This window comes from Pterocles gutturalis, unplaced genomic scaffold (assembly GCF_000699245.1).
Source record: "Pterocles gutturalis isolate BGI_N339 unplaced genomic scaffold, ASM69924v1 scaffold9862, whole genome shotgun sequence".
In the NCBI taxonomy this organism is placed as follows: Eukaryota; Metazoa; Chordata; class Aves; order Pterocliformes; family Pteroclidae; genus Pterocles; species Pterocles gutturalis.
The window spans coordinates 15,230-31,106 of NW_010110225.1; the positions used below are offsets into that span (position 1 = coordinate 15,230).

Sequence of the window (15,877 nt, forward strand, 5' to 3'; positions counted from 1 at the left end):
CTTCTCAGTCTGACATCCTGCCCTCCACGGATACCAGCCACCCTGCGAGATCCTGTCCTTTAGAGGGACCGAACACTTACTGTGTGAAACACTAGATATTTTTGTAAAATTTTTGTTTTAATAACAGTTATAAATCATTGTCTCTCAAAACGCTAGTTTCTTTGCACTTTCAAGCTGTTTTTTGCTACAAAAATTGTCCCCAGGCAGTACTCGATTCACAACGGTCATTCTCAGCATCTCCACGCACACGGGATGGACCTTCTCTAACGACAACCCCTGGCAGCAGGGTATTGCCCCAAGATGCCCAAATCAAACCGCACACACCAACGCACCATGGCGCAGAAGTATTTTACGGTTAAACTGGCAGCAGGTCCCTTAGGAGGGACCCGATGGGGTAATGGCAAGAAGGGGGGTGAAAAACACCCAACATCCACACCGAGGGTTTTGACAGACAAAAAGCCGCTCAGCTGTTCCAAACTGCTGGATGCCACCACATCAGGTTATCCTCTGTGCCGTGTTTCCTGCACACATTTCACACCATCCCGGACCGGCGCCGGAGCAGCCCACGGGGGTACTCCCCTGGGTGTCTGTGACCCCAGGAGGACGGGGAGAACGTCGCAGAGGGGGGAGCTGCTCACCAGAGGTTCACCAGGAACACGTGCTCGATCTCCTGCAGGATCTCCAGCTCTCGGAACACGTTGCGAACCTCGTCTCTCTCGATGCACTGCTGCTTGTTCATGTACATCTTCTCCGTGTCTCTCTTCTGCACAATGCACACCTAGAGCACGGCAGACGGGGAAGGAAAAAAGAGTCAGTAAAACACTCTGTATCCTCATTTGCTGCTTTGTTTTATATAAAAATGTAAAAAAAAAAAAATTTTAAAAAGTGCTGTGACCTGGGACATGGGCACACAACCATCCCTGTCCCAAGCACCGTGCCTGCGTGCTCCCCTTTTGGGTGCTGAGCATCCCACCTGGGCTGGCTTTAACTGTGCCACTGCATTTAAAAACAATTTAAAACAATTTTTTTAAAATTTTAAACAATTAAAATGTAAATTTGTTATCAACAGCAGCAAGCAGTGTGTCCCTTGGAAGGCAGCTGTCCCTGTCCTTGCAGACACAGCCCCTCCCTGCTCAGGGTATCACATCCCCAGTGCCCTGGACCCATCCCCAGCTCCCAGCATCAAGGCAACAATTTTAAAATGAACTAAAAATTTCTACCTCTGGTATAACTACATCTGTCCTCTTTTAACGATCAGACATGCCCATGATCACAATGTGCTAGGTTTCCTTTGCAAAAGCACCAATGTGACATTTTGGTGGCGCAGCCCCCGTGGGGACACTGACCCGGGCTGGCGCCGGCAGCTGCAAAGAGCGGGTCCCAGGGCACAGCGCGGGAGGAGCGAAAGGGGCTTCTGAGGACGGCAGAAAACATCGCAGACAGACGGGAGCCACCAAACTCTCCCGCACCTCTAGACTACTGCCATTAATAACCATTTGCAAGTGCTAACGGCGCACAGTGTAGTATCATCGAGGACACGTTACAGCGCGAAGGTGACACAGTAATAGGCGGTTATCGTTAGCCTGATGAAAACATCCCAATTAGCCGTGCACGCTGAAATTACCAGGATTATTTTGCAGTCGTCCTTACAATGATGGTAAGAATGGAAAATTATCTCTTGAAGTAACTCCAGGTGCACCTCAGACCCCACGTTAATGGCTCCATGCTTGGGCAGCCTGAACTGAGCCATTGCCTCTGGGACGAACTCACGCTTTGCCCCCCGAGAGCCGTGCCCGGCGCTGGCAGCAACACCGGGGCAGGGCAGCCTGTGCCCCCTCTGGGTGACCGGGTGGTAACGGGTGTCCCCAGCCCTGTCCCCGCCGGTGCCCGTGGGCACGCAAAGCTCACCGGGTACAGCTCCGAAACACAAACACACCAGGGGAAACCCGGCTTCGTGCAAACTTCGTTACCCACTGCTGTGCAAAGCGCCAGCAGGATCCAGCCCCTGCCTCACGCAGACTAAACTGGCTGCACATCTCATAAAACAGGCAAAAATAACTTCACATTTTACAAAATCTTCAATCAGAAAAGACTTAACAATATCCCTTTAAAACACGGTCATTGCTATAGAACTTCTCTGAAAACAAGCCTTTGAATAACAGCCCTCCAGGCACGAGCAACATTCTTTCCCCATGTCAGTTTATTTCACATTATGGCCAGAAGCTCATTAATTTCTAAATTTCTTTTTAGACTGTGACTTGCAGTATCTTACCAGGCATTGCATTTTATATTTATGTCGTTTGCTTCTTGTTTCTCTGCAGGGAAAATGGAAACCTAGTATAATAAATGAGAAAATGATGAAAACTTCTTGTACCCTGTAATCATAATAAATGGTTTTCTGAAATGGAACAGCATCACCTACATACAAAACAACGCCAGTTTCAGGCACTCTGGAAATCTTTGTTCTCTGTTTTCTGGAATAAAACACCAACGTAGGCGTTGATGGAAATGTCCTTCTTCCAGCCCAGCCTCCCAAACGCTGGGGTGGCAGAGCGGGGAGGTGGCCGACCCGCGCCCGTGGGTCCCGCTGCGGGAAGCCTTCGTAAGATGCCCTGGTTACAGAAAAGCCCCCCTCAGCCCCCCAACATCAGTGCCCCAACACGTATCATATCTTTTTTTTTTTGTTTCCCCATTCATGCATCTGTTCCTGGGGAAGGAATAAACATCAACTTGGTTACAAGTCCGAGTGGGTTTTTAAATTAATCTCAATCCATTTTCAGGCAGATCTACAATGCGAAGCGACGCAAGAAAGCTGAAAGAAGAGACTACTTTGTCCTCGTTCTGCATAATGCGGCCCCGCGCCACACAAAGGAAATGTTCAGTGGTTAAATACAGGCATTAGGAAAAATGGCATGTAAGGCTGCCAGCTCTGCGAGGCAGAAGGCGGGCATCAGCTGGCAGGATATTGCTCAAGACACGGCACATAAAAGATTTAACAGAGCCCCAGATACCCTGAGCATTCAGCTGCTGCCAAACGGTTTGTGTACAGCTGCCTTTGCTTTCATCGCATTAACGGCACAAAGGGGCTGGAGCGCGCATCTGCCAGCCGGGACACGAGATGTGCATCTAACACCTCCCGGTTCCCGCTCACCCGAGGGGCCCCGGACAGCGACAATGCCGGTACTGTCACCACGGCTGGTGGCTTCTTCCCATCCGAATGTGGGACAGCCCTGGCCTTCACTCAACCGCCCCGGCCATCTCACTCATTTAGAGGGGACTAACGAGGACCACGGAGCCGGGTGGTATTAAAAGAAGTGATGGGCAGGGAAAACGGACTCTTGGCTTTGAAACACTCACCTTTCTGTAAAGAGTCATCATTAAAAAACGCAGAACACGAACAGACGTGTTCAGAGCTGCCTCTCTGCTTCATGCACAAAGTTTGTTTCCATCAGCAAAAGCAGCGAAGGAGTTAGCTTGACGTTGCTTGACTGTCCTGAGCAGCCCGACGATGTTCCAGGAGATTCTCCGAGCACCACCTGGAGAACGTCCCCAATGGCATCCCCTGAAAAGCCATCCCTGCGACATCCCCGTGCTCAAACACCTCACCCTCTGCGGAACTGACAGTAAACCCATCTGTTCAGACTGTCCTGATCATCGACGAGAGAGAGGCATGAGAACAGCCGAAAAGACAGGGGATGGGAAGCCCAGAGGGGCCCCTATGGCAGGAGCTGGGCATACTGCAGGGCGGGGGACATGGGGCAGCGGGGCTGCACCCCTTCATCGCAGCAGCCCCCAAGGACTCCTCTGTGCCACGGCAAGCTCCGGCAGCGCTCCCACAGGGCAAATGGACATCACATGGAACCGCGGCACAGCACCCAAAGCTCACCTGATTTTCCTGCAGCATCTGAAAATCAAAGGCGGGGACAAAGAGCTTTAACCGGAGCAGAAGGAGCGAGCAGCATCCTCTGCATGGGAGCAGCCGGCACGGCTCCAGCCCCTGCCCTGGTCAGCTTGGGGGGCTTTTCACCAGGTTCCAGAAAAAAAAAATACTGGAACTAAAGAAGTGGAACATAACTGAGGTACTCACACGTCTGCCCGGTTCATCTTCCACCACCACCCCCACCCCGACTGTGATGTGCAGGGATGAGCCCTGCTCTTTAGTGGGAAGCACATGCACCATTTACACTCTCACACAGCCCTGACTCGGGATAAACTTCATTCTGCAGGATCAGCGCACTCTCCATCACGCGGCGGCTTCAGCACCAAAGGCAGAAACAAAGTCCATGACCTGCCGGGAATGATTTGGCTCCATATTCCCCTGCATCACCCGGGGAGCTGCTGCTCACAAGAGCTATCTCTGGTTTCCACCCAGCCGTGGTATCAGTTGGCATGGAAACAGAGAGCTGGGACTGGGTATTTCTGGTGTCCAGGGGACTCAGACATCATGTCCTTTCTGGAAGTTTTTTTTGTTCCTGTTAATTTAGGATACTTTCCCCAGTCGCCTAAGTTTTTGCTGCTCTGTACATTTTTCAGTCCAACTTGCTCTCCTTTGCCTTTTCTCCTTCAGAATTCCGGTAACTTTTTAAAATTCTGAAGGAATCCAAGGGGCTGAAATCCCCACTTGGATGAAAGGTCATCTAATCATTTAATAACATGTCCTGACTTATCTCAAACTAATTATAAAGAGGCAGCGCAATTTGTCTGGGCTCAAACAAAAGCAAGTCGTTTGCATTCTGGGCAGGATCTGCGGAGCTGATAAGTCCTTGAGATTGCTTGATCTCAGCAGTGCAAAGATTATTTTTTCCTTCCGCAAATGCAAACGTCATCTTAAATCAAGGCACCCGTGATCCTGTCCTCTGCAGCGTGTTACCATCCCGTCGATGCAAATATCCACCGCTGGGTTCAAGAGATCTTCCTCTTGCTTCCGAACTGGGAGCACTGGGTTTTCTTCTTGAATCTCCCAGTGGCTTCTGCCTTTGGAGGATGAGACAAATGTGCTGGAATCCTTACACACACAGACACCTGACTGCAGCCGAGAGCCCCTGGGCAGTTCCAGCGTACAAAGCTGGATTTCACTCGTTTTGTTTTTAGAGTCAGGGCTTGGCATTAGCAAGCACCATGCTCCAACATCAAACACCGTAATCCTACGCGATAGCAACCCACAGCCAGACACCGCTCTAGCTTATAAAAATGCTTATTTGGAGTGGCTGCACCTTGCCCACATCTACTGATTTCTCCTCCAGCTTCTGGACACTGAAACGGTTAAAAAACTCTCCACGTTTCCCATTCTCCAGCGATGAGAGGCACTGCAGTTGGAAGTGGTCGTTCGGGAAACGGCTGCGACTGGGATGATGCATCGATCCCCCCGGCAGCGCGTGTTTGATCCCAGCAGCCCTCTCCCGCCATCCATCACCCAGAGCAGCCGTCTCTAGCTCTCAGAAACAAGCCAACCCCCGTGAATCCATGAGGATCCATCACAAGCAGAAGCACGACCAGAACCTGGCCCTAAGGTCTCACCCAGCAAAGGAAATGTCAGTCACCAGGTCTGCTGGGGCCGCCAGCACCATGTCCCAGCGCCAGGTCCCACCCAGACCCAGGCTGGGGCAGGGCAGGACCCTGGTGGGACCCCCAGTGGGGCTCGCTCTCCCCTCTTGGGCTGCCGGGGCCAAATTCCTCCCTGTTTTCCCCAATACCTATCTAGCTGCCATTGTACTTTCAAGGTTGAAACCTGAAGTGTGAGGCATAAACATAAAACAGCCCGTGGCACCCAAAGCACCCGAGGCTCTGGGGCTGCTGGGGAAGAGTCTCCGCTCCAGGGGACAGCACGGCAGTAGCCCCGGGAAGGATGTCACGGAAACGGGAGATTTGCAGCCCTGGCAGCAGGAACAGCTCCGTTCCTCGTTCTGAAGGGCCAGAAGCAATAAGGAGGCGCTCACCGGGATGCACAAACAGCTTGAGCTCTTTTGGAAAACTGAGTTCAGTTTTGCTCACTAAATGTTACAGCAGAAACAGGGAGAAAGCGAAAGAAACGGTGATTTGTGACACAGCCACGCCAGCACGCGCTTACCGCACCTCTGCTGAGACCACCCCCCTGCCGGGCTCACGGGGAGCCGCTGGGCTCAGCACCAGTAGCTCCAGTACGGCTGGAAACCACCCACAGGTGCTCAGCAAGGGTTTGAGACTTGGGGGACAGATGCAAAACCAGGGACAGTCTGTGCTTCCTTGCAGAGAAGAGCAAGAAGATACTGCGATTGCTGGGTTCTTGCAAAGCGGCGTGAGGTTGCTGAGCAAGCAGAGGCAGGAGAGCAGGAAAGAGGGTTTGCTGCGCATTGCACCTCTGTTGTCATCTCCAATGCTGGGTGTCAACAAGTTCATCTCCTCTGGACAAGCCTCCTCTGAGAGCTCACCCATTGAACCAAGACAAGAAGCTGCTCACTTCTCTGCATCTTTCCATTCTTCGGAGAGCAGCTCTGCCCCATCAGCTGGAGGGAAACTGCAGCCTCGCCGCCCTTAAAGAGTTGCAGAGGGCTTCATTAGGCAATTAACACTGCGAGGGCAGAGCGATGCTGGGCGGGAGGAGAGCGGGACAGCGCGGTGCCGGCAGCAGGCAGGATGCACCCCCACCCCCCGGGACCCTCCGCTTCCCCACAGGAGAGCAGCTCTGTACCCAGAGATCTTGCCAGCTATATAAAAAAAACCAATGAAAGTTCTCAGGTGCCATCAGGAAAGTGACACAGCGGATGGTGCTGATCTGAAGAGAAAGCGAAGGCACTTGGCACGGCCACAGCATCGCAGCTGCGCAGGACACAGCATCGGTTACCCTGTCATCCCACAGCAATCTTCCCACCCATTTCGGGTTGTTGTGGCACTGATGGTAATTGAAATACAATCTGTGCCTGGTAATTAACATCTGTGTAACACTTGTAATTAAAAAGATAATATTAACTTGTTCTACAGTTCTCATGAACATTAACGATAAAACCAGCCAATCAATTTTTTTTTTTTTCTTTTGGCGTAGCCGAGATAGCAAAGCTTAAAGCTGCCTGCTAGGTGTACTGGCAGCGATACAATTAAAATAGCAGGGATTCATTAAGCACGTGCACCACAGTGAGCAGCCGGATGAAGCTCTGCCGAAAGCATCCACTTGCTTTCCACGGGCCTGCCCTGGCTTTTGTGTCCAACGGGATGGACCCCGGACCCTGCGGCACTCCACCCCAGCCCAGGCGTGGGGGACATGGAGGGGACAGTGACTCTGCCAGGACCATGGCCATGACCCACCATCATCCGCTGCTGCCGCGTGCCGGCTGGCAGCCGTTGGCGTGGTGATGGGGGCTCACTCTGCAAATGATGGGCTCCCCCCCAACAATGACCCTTCCCACGTCCTCCCTGTCCAGGCAGGGACATGGTCCCTGAGGGCCACCGGTGACTGGAAGTGACCTGTGCCAGAACCATCCCCTACTTTCCCCTGGGGACACCCAAACACCCCTTTGATCCCCGGAATCAGTGCAGGTTCCCAGCCACTGCCTTGTGACAACTGACAGCAAACGGCGCGTCCTACGAAGCCACAAAAGCACGGGAGTTACGGGTGGTACCAGGGGTGGACTGCTGGCAACCTCCACCGAAAATCATCACAAATTTATCAAACTGGATTCATCTAACCAAAAGCGCTCTCAGAAAGGCAACAGCCGTGTTGGCTCTGACAAAAGCAACATCCTGGGCATCCGACTGCGCTGCCGGGCTCTGCAGATGTTCTCCCCTCCAACACCCAGGAACGAGCCCACGAGGACGGATGGACAGACAGACAGATGTGCTCTCGTGAGCACCGCTGGACGTGCAGCGATGGGGAGCACGAGGCTGTGTGCCTTGGGCAGGATGGATCATCAACCAAAAGCAAATTGGATACGCAGGCCAGGAAAACCAGCTGGGGAAGGGGCTGGATCCCACAGGGACCCCCACCCAGGCGCAGCTCCCCTACGAGAACAGGCCCAGAAGAGGCACCCAACATCTCAAGGATGCTGGTCCCCCGAAGGCATTCCCCCTCCACAGCTGCTGACCCAGAGCTGGGCTCCACGAGCACAAGAGGCTGGAAAAGCCAAAGGCAGCAGCACCGCAGGAGCCTGCGCAGCCCCTCACCGTCCCATCGGGGCTGGTCCTGGTGGAGGATGTGTTGGGCAAGAGAGAAATTTCAGACCTGTCCCTAGAAGAGATCCTCGGATGAGGTCGTTGGCCCAGCGGGTCTGGTGCAATTCACAGGGACCGGGTGGCACCGCGGCCGGGATGCACCAGGGACACCACGGCCAGGGACAAAGTCCTGGAGCAGGACCGCAGTTGGACACAACCTACCCGTGACACCCCATGCTCAGTGGGGACACGTCACTATAACACTGTCTGATCCTGAATGAAAACAAACTCTGAAACAATCAAAACCCTTCATTACTCGACCGTGCAGCTTGTTGAACCCGAGCTTTGCTCTGGGAACAGACTGGACAGCAGTGTCGCTGGGAGCGTTTCTCCCAACCATTATCTCCAGCACACAAAGACCCGGTTCAGAGAATGGGACATCTGCAGCCCTGGTCCCAGTGCCAGCCTGCACAGCAATCTGCTGTATCTGCAAACCCCCCAGATCTCGGGGCTCCTGACGGGCACAGCCGCGGGCACGCCAGCTCCCATCCCCAGCCTTCCCGGGGGGGTCCATGCCACACGTCCGCAGGGCTGCACCCAGGCGCCGGCACCTCCAGAGACACCGGGAACTGCAGCAGCTTTTCTGCAATTAACGGTTTTGGCCAGTTGGGACCACTTCATAGCTACATCTCTAAGAATAACAACTCAGGGCTCCTGACGGGCACAGCCGCGGGCACGCCAGCTCCCATCCCCAGCCTTCCCGGGGGGGTCCATGCCACACGTCCGCAGGGCTGCACCCAGGCGCCGGCACCTCCAGAGACACCGGGAACTGCAGCAGCTTTTCTGCAATTAACGGTTTTGGCCAGTTGGGACCACTTCATAGCTACATCTCTAAGAATAACAACAAGTATTTTTGTAACACCATCTCCCCTTCAGACGCAAAGGTCAGAACTAGAGCATCTCCCCTGGTATAAAGCAAATTAAAAGGTGCAAAGTTGCGGTGAATGATAAATGACTGCGATCCTCAGGAGCCACACTCTAAGTACAAGGTTACCAGCTCGACAAATCTGCCTTCACATCCTCAAGAGTTGAAATTGTTCTCTGTTCCCAACACCTCACTGCGTTTCACTCCTTAAGACATTTTTCATGGAGTCTTACGACTTTGCTTTCTCCCCGCTGAGAAGCTGTGCTTCATCGCAAGATTGATGGAGGACTGGTTTGTCAGAACACCATAAATCATTAAAATCTCTTTAATTCAGCACTGCTGTTTGCTGCAGCCAAGTTGTAACAGGAGCTGATAAAACTTTTATTCACAGCAAGCCTGTTGGTGTTTTCAGGTCGTGTCAACACTTCCATTAAAAACCCATTTCTCACTTGCGTATGCTAGAGACGAAAACTTCTCCTGACCCAAAACAAAACCGGCTGTTCAAGAGCTCGCCTCAATAATTCCAACTCCGTAGTCGTAAAGCTGTGTTCACGTTCTCATCCCATGCAAACCTGCAGATTTCCTTGAAGCTCAACAGACCCAAATGGACTGATATCATCCACAAACGCGGCCAGTCCCCTGGGTACCGGGACAGGAAGGCACATCTCAGAGGTACAGCTGGGAGCGGGCTCAAAACACACGCAAAACTAGGCTTGCCCATATTTATATATTTTTCCCCCAGAACGAACCTGATTCCTGCCTTGCTGTTGACACCCACGGCACCAAGCAGTGCAGAAGCTGTCGGGAAAGCTCTCCTTACGGCACCCGCACACAGCAAGCGGGGAGCCGGGTTCTCCTCACTGGTGTCTACCAGGGAATATTTCCCAGTTTTCCTGCAGGAATTCGTGAGGGGGGATGCCGAATGTTATCTGCATGCTCTGAATCCTATGATTTAAAACAGTTTTAGGTGGTTCAGATGAGGCACTTCCTTTTAACGTCGTGCTGAGAAAATAACGACTCCCCAGACGTTAAGCAGATGTTTCTGTAATCGAGTTTTGGATCTGGGTGATTATCTGACTTCCAGCTCCAAAACATGCGCAGACTTCCCTACCTCATGAGAGACATTAATCCAAATAAACCAGGAAAAACTAAAGAAGTGACAGCATATAAACCTAAGGAAAAAAAGAAAAAGATGCATTTTTATTTACAGTAAAGATGTCTTTACTAATTTTTTTTTTAAGTGCAGGCACTTTGGATCATCCTTAGGCCATAGTCTTGAGCACGTGTCTTCGATGTGGCACTGCCCGGATTGCTGACTGTAGGGACACGGAGCAGCCGGCCCTCGCTGGGGAGGTGTCCCCGTGGACAGGAACTGCGTGTCCCACCGCATCAATGGCTCTGCCGAGCGCGGGGAGGAGGACAAGCAGGAGATGTGTTCTGGAGCTGTCACGCTTCCTACGGAAAGGCTGTTAGGCATCTACATTTTTGTGCTGCTTTAACCACACGCTCATATCTCCGTCAGGCTTTTCTGGCTTTAATATTATTTACAGAAGAATGATGAAAAAACAGACCAACCTGCAGACACCCCTGAGGACACCATGGCCCATCTTCTTTTGGAGGGTCCAAACCTGGACCCACTGTTCACCCCAGCTCAGCAGCACTCCACGGATTTACACGAGGATCTGGACCCCTGTACACAACGACAGTTGACAACTCTTCTTGCAGAAAGTGTGTCTTCCAATGGGTGAGATGCAGTTCCAGTTAAGTCCTGTATTTGGAGCCATCTTTCATTACAGCCATGATTACATTGTGTTGTTTTACACGCTGCTCAAAGAGGCAGACAAAATTATTTTTGTAGTTACGTATCTGATAAAACTTGGGAACAGAGGGAAATCTAATTATTTCCAATGAAGAATGGAGGGTTTTATTTAATCCCTGAACATAAATGAATGCTGAAGCTTTTCCTGATCCCAAGGCAAGAACACTCACTGTGCTATTTCCAAAACCCCCATCACTCATCTTGAAACGGCGCTGCCGGGCCATGGCATTGAGAGCGATGTGCCCAAACGTCTTCGCTCCTGCGCCGCTGCTGCAACGTGCCTCCCGGGCACCAAAGTTTCCATTCCGCATCAGAGTAAATAAATACGGGTACAACTTTGCAACTAAGAAAGGGGACAGTCATGTTTCACAGTGCAAAACCCGCAGGAGGAATTAATGCCACTTGCAGCCAAATGCTGAATTTTTCACCGGCAGAAGCTTGCTTCATTGCGCTGATGTGTTCACCAACAAATTGCTACCAAGGGATCTGCGCTGGTAGGCATCTCCTCTAGTGAAGGGCCGCTGTACCGAAGGACCTTCAGCTGTTCTCCAGTGCCAGCCCCAAGATATTGCAGGGTAACCGTAGAGCTCTCACACCGCAGATGCTGGTACCCAAGGCGCCAGCAGATTGTGAAGTGACTCCCAGCATCACCTCAGTGCATTAAAAACAGCTAATATGCTAGAGTTATGGAAACCTCTCAAGATGTAACATCAGCTGTTGGGTCTGCCAGCTGGCAGTCAGAAATCAGAATCACTGCAAATGATTGTTATGTGACAGCAAACACCTCTGTGCACATCCTGCCCATGGTGCACGCAGCAACCACTCCTCCAACAGTAGTTGGAGGAACAGAGGGTACAGTCCCCTCTGTGCACATTTGCTTTGCAATATTGCATTAGCATCCCTAGTGTCTTCCCCTTGGGAAAAAGGGCAGCTCAAACCTAGACCTTGTAGGACCTGACCAAACACAGCTTTATCTTCTCTTTGTCGACACAAAGCGTTTGGAGGGAACCAACAGAGACCACGCTAAGGAGCTATCGCAGTATACAAACAGCGAAAGTGTCAGTGAGAAAATAAACCTTGGAAGCAAGAGGATTAATAATTGTGGTTAAGACCAGCTTGGCATGCCTAGCACAACTCTAATAACTACTGATGAATTTCTTTGTGACCATTGCTGACCCTTCCATTGGAAAAAGCAAGGAGGAAAATGTTACGGCAGCAACTCGAGGAGATGTCTCCTCCAGCTCCAGCATCAACCTCCACGCACGCAGAACTCCATATGCAAAATACACCAACTCCCATGTCCACAGGGAACCTCTTGCAATTCCTCTAACGATGGATTTCTGTCTTGGCTGGCTGAAGAGCACCGTGTCTCCTGGAAGAGACAGCTGCAGAGGCTGGGGGGATGCAGGTCCCCTCCAGATGGGCAGCACAGGGGCTGTGTGCCAGCCTGGACACGGACAAACCCCCTGCTCCTCCTGGATGCTCTCCTCCCGCCATCACTGCGGCCACCCCACCGCCTGAGCCCCAGCAGATGGGCCATCGGTCACCTGGACAAGGGGCCACCTCCAGCCTGTGCCCAAGGAGCCACACGAGCCCTTCTGTCAGACCTACCAAACAGGACTCAGTGATACCATATCAACAAAATGAGGAAACATGCTGCAAGCATTCAACAGCCATTGCTTCACAAGCCCTTCCATAAGACCTACCAAAAAGGACATAGTTATATCACCAAAATGAAGAACCATGCTTTCAACAGGAGAAATTAGGATGTTCCAGGCTTTGATCAACCTGGGCTAGTGGGAGGTGTCCCTGCCCATGGCAGGGGGAGGCACTGGATGATCTCTAAGGACCCTTCCAACCCAAATCATTCTGGGATTCTATGATTCCTACTGCCACTGTCCCATTAGGCATCCACAGAGCTTTTATGCTTCTACTCACTAATGCTGCCACGTTGTTCTCCCTCCCTCCAGCAGCCCACCATCCCACGTGTCCCCATGACCACCAGACAGCACGTACCCAGCCGAGCCCCCGCTGCAGCTCCAGCAGCGCCCAGCCCAGCCCAGCAGGACCCACGGCAAGCCGAGCAATTCCAGAGCAAACTGTGCTCGCTGGATTAATGGCCCCGGGGCACCGGGCAGATCAATACCTGAGCTCATCGCTGCTCCTGCAGCACTGCCTGCCCATGGCTTCAATCCTGCCTCCATCCCACGGCATCGCCCCGGAGAGGAGCTGCTGCCGAGGAAGGTCTCCAGCTGCAGGACTCTCCCCAGGAACAACCCTGCATGTCTCATCCTCTTTGGTAAGCCAAGAGATAATAGCAGGGGGATAAAATCTAGTTTATCATCTTTTATGCAAGCATTCTCCTTTAAGTTTGCATTTGAATGCTTTCCCTAGAGAGGAAATGAAGCAGAGCAGAGCTGAGAGCCCGGGGAGGCAGCAGGACGCAGGGACCTCTGCGAGAAGCACGCGTTGGGCACGATCTCATAACGGGGCGAGTGGCGGCCAAACAGCTCCCGCAGCCTCGCTGAACGGCCACTGCGGAGAACGGGCTGGTTGTCATTAACCTTCAGCGTGGTTTGGTTTAACTGCACCGCTTGTGACTATGAACAGACATGTATTTCATACCGCACTGCCCTTTATTTAGAGGAATTTTTACCACTTACTTTCAAAAATAAGTAATGGTATAGCACAACAATCTTACTGCAACTCTGCGAGTGAAGAACGGCAACAGGAAGATTCTTTACGGATTTTGTACACTAAGAGTAAGTAAATGGGAGGTGAGAGTGAAAAGCAGAGACACAAAAGACTTCTGTGTAATAAATACTGATACTTCCCTTTCTTTCCTTTCTTTAAGAAAATCTCATGTGCTTACAGTCCAGCGTCTTTTTCTGAAGGAGGCAGAATTCCTGATCATACAGAAAAACCATAGTTTATCGCAACTGTGATGGGTCAATAGGAGTAAAAAAAATATAACACCTTAGAAAAGCGTATTTGCAATTGTCAAAGCGATGCTATAGTTAAGGTTTGACTTCAGAGAACAAAACCCCCACTTTGTATGAAAATGGAAAGCATTAAATTTAGAATTCCTCAATGTTTTCATTCCTAATCTTTTAATTTCATGAGACTATTGAAACAGCTAGTATGTTAGCTATCCACATCACACAAACAAACCTCTCCAGAACTCTCCAGGAGGTGCCCCTTGCTGGGCGGTATCTAACGGCCCCTCGCTGCCCCGACAGCCCCGGCTCCGCTGCAGAGCAGTCGTATGGCACCGGACGCTGGGCAGTACAGTGATCGTGGTGGGGAGGAGACTCCAGCCAAAGCAGAAGCAACAAGAAATGCACTCTCATGGTCTCCCCAACCTTCTGATCCACCTCTAAAGGTCTACTCCACAACGACAACTTTATCCACCTCCTCTTTTTGCCTGAATCCAGAATCCATCAACATGGTTCATCTGGGAATCGAGGCAAACCACCACCTAACCCTCAAAAGACTGGAAAAGAGGCAATTTCGGAGGAGAAAGGCAGGAAAATCGGGGGGGATAAAAGCTTGTCATGTGCTCATCAATGGAAAAGCCGCTTCCCAGTAAGTCTGCCCACGAGGGGTTTCTGTCCCGCGGCTGGCGTGGGGCACACAACGCCGGCACCGAGTCTCTGGGTGGCAGGATTAGACCAAATCCTTCATTATAACAACCGTTCCTATCGTTAATCGCATACCAGCTGCATCAGTTTCTATTTCTCACGTTCCATTTTTTCTTCATTTTCTGAGGCACAGAAGATCCCAAATCCCTGTTACTGGCTTGCGGGCAGCTCCTGGGGTCACCAGATAAAACCCAGAACAGAGCAGAGCCCAGCGCACTCCACGGAGTTGTCTCTGTACAACACCACGAGACTCAGCTTTGGCTTTAAGCAGGGCACAGACCCTTCAACAGCAAGTCACAAACTTTACAGTTTTTTGAGTGCTGACCCAACCCACAAGGTGAAATCCACCATGTGAAGAAAAGGAGAAGATCTCCTTCTGCAGCTGTGATTGAATTATGGTGCTGCTCAGAGCAACACAACAGGTACACCCCATAATGCTCTGGGTAAACCCTGACAATATTTACTTTAATGAACTATCATAAAAGCGCTGAGGGAATAGTTGCTGCATCATGCTAATATAGTCATGATTTCAGAAGAGCAGAGGATGTTGTTCCTTATCATTTATGACACTAAGTGGTTCATAATTGGATTGTCTAACCATGAGCACTAACAGAACATCCCAAACTCATCAGCTGCAGCTTCCAAGGCCCTGCAGAGGATGCTGATGGCCACTGTAGCTGCAGTTCTGTTGCTGCCAAACCCTGCATCTGACGCTGAAGCAGCCCATTAGCCAGCTTGTGGGGGTGTGTTGTCTGATGGCTTCTCAGAACAACAACAAAAAAAAAAATCCAAATGCTGGTCATATCTAAGCCACTGAGAAACTTACAATTAACATTAGCAAAGCAGGGCTTTTTTTTTTTTTTTAACTTTAAAAATAAGACTTTTTAATGTCAGCCATGTTAGGCCAGCGGTCTGGGCGGGCTGCACTGCTGGCACAGGGCTGCTAGGGACACCGCTGCCACCAGCGCCAAGGCACAGCCTCTCGGGTCGCTTACCGCCGAGCACGGCTGAACTGGAGCTTCTCTTGTGGGTGATGCTAGAAGAACAACCACCAGATTTCCAATTATTAACCCAATCAAGTGCCAAAATATTCTGCTCTCTGTCCTCACAGACAGATGATGGTTTATGGAATTCAGTGATGGATTTGGGTTGGGTTCCTTCACAGCCACACCACGTAACTCAGCCCTGCCCCTTCCCATCCCACCAACTCTCCTGGGAGAGCCCGTGAGAGCCCTGCAGAACCTGAGCTCCATGCTGCGACCTCTCCTCCATCAGAGACCTTTGCCTCTCCAGCTCCAGAGCCCATCCTCAGGCTGTCCCTTCTCCACGCAAGAGTCAGGGTTCGGCTCAGAGTCACCTGCCACTCAACAC

The 15,877-nt window shown here is 51.4% G+C and overlaps 1 protein-coding gene across 1 annotated transcript in view; it reads right to left on the reverse strand.

The window, feature by feature from the left end:
* STK32C (serine/threonine kinase 32C) overlaps window positions 1-15,877 on the reverse strand; it is a 29,735-nt gene that overhangs the window by 8,432 nt on the left and 5,426 nt on the right. Inside the window, exon 3 of the mRNA XM_010073265.1 lies at window positions 639-778. Within this exon, the coding sequence (XP_010071567.1) occupies window positions 639-778 (140 nt within the window). The remainder of the gene's footprint in view (window positions 1-638; window positions 779-15,877) is intronic.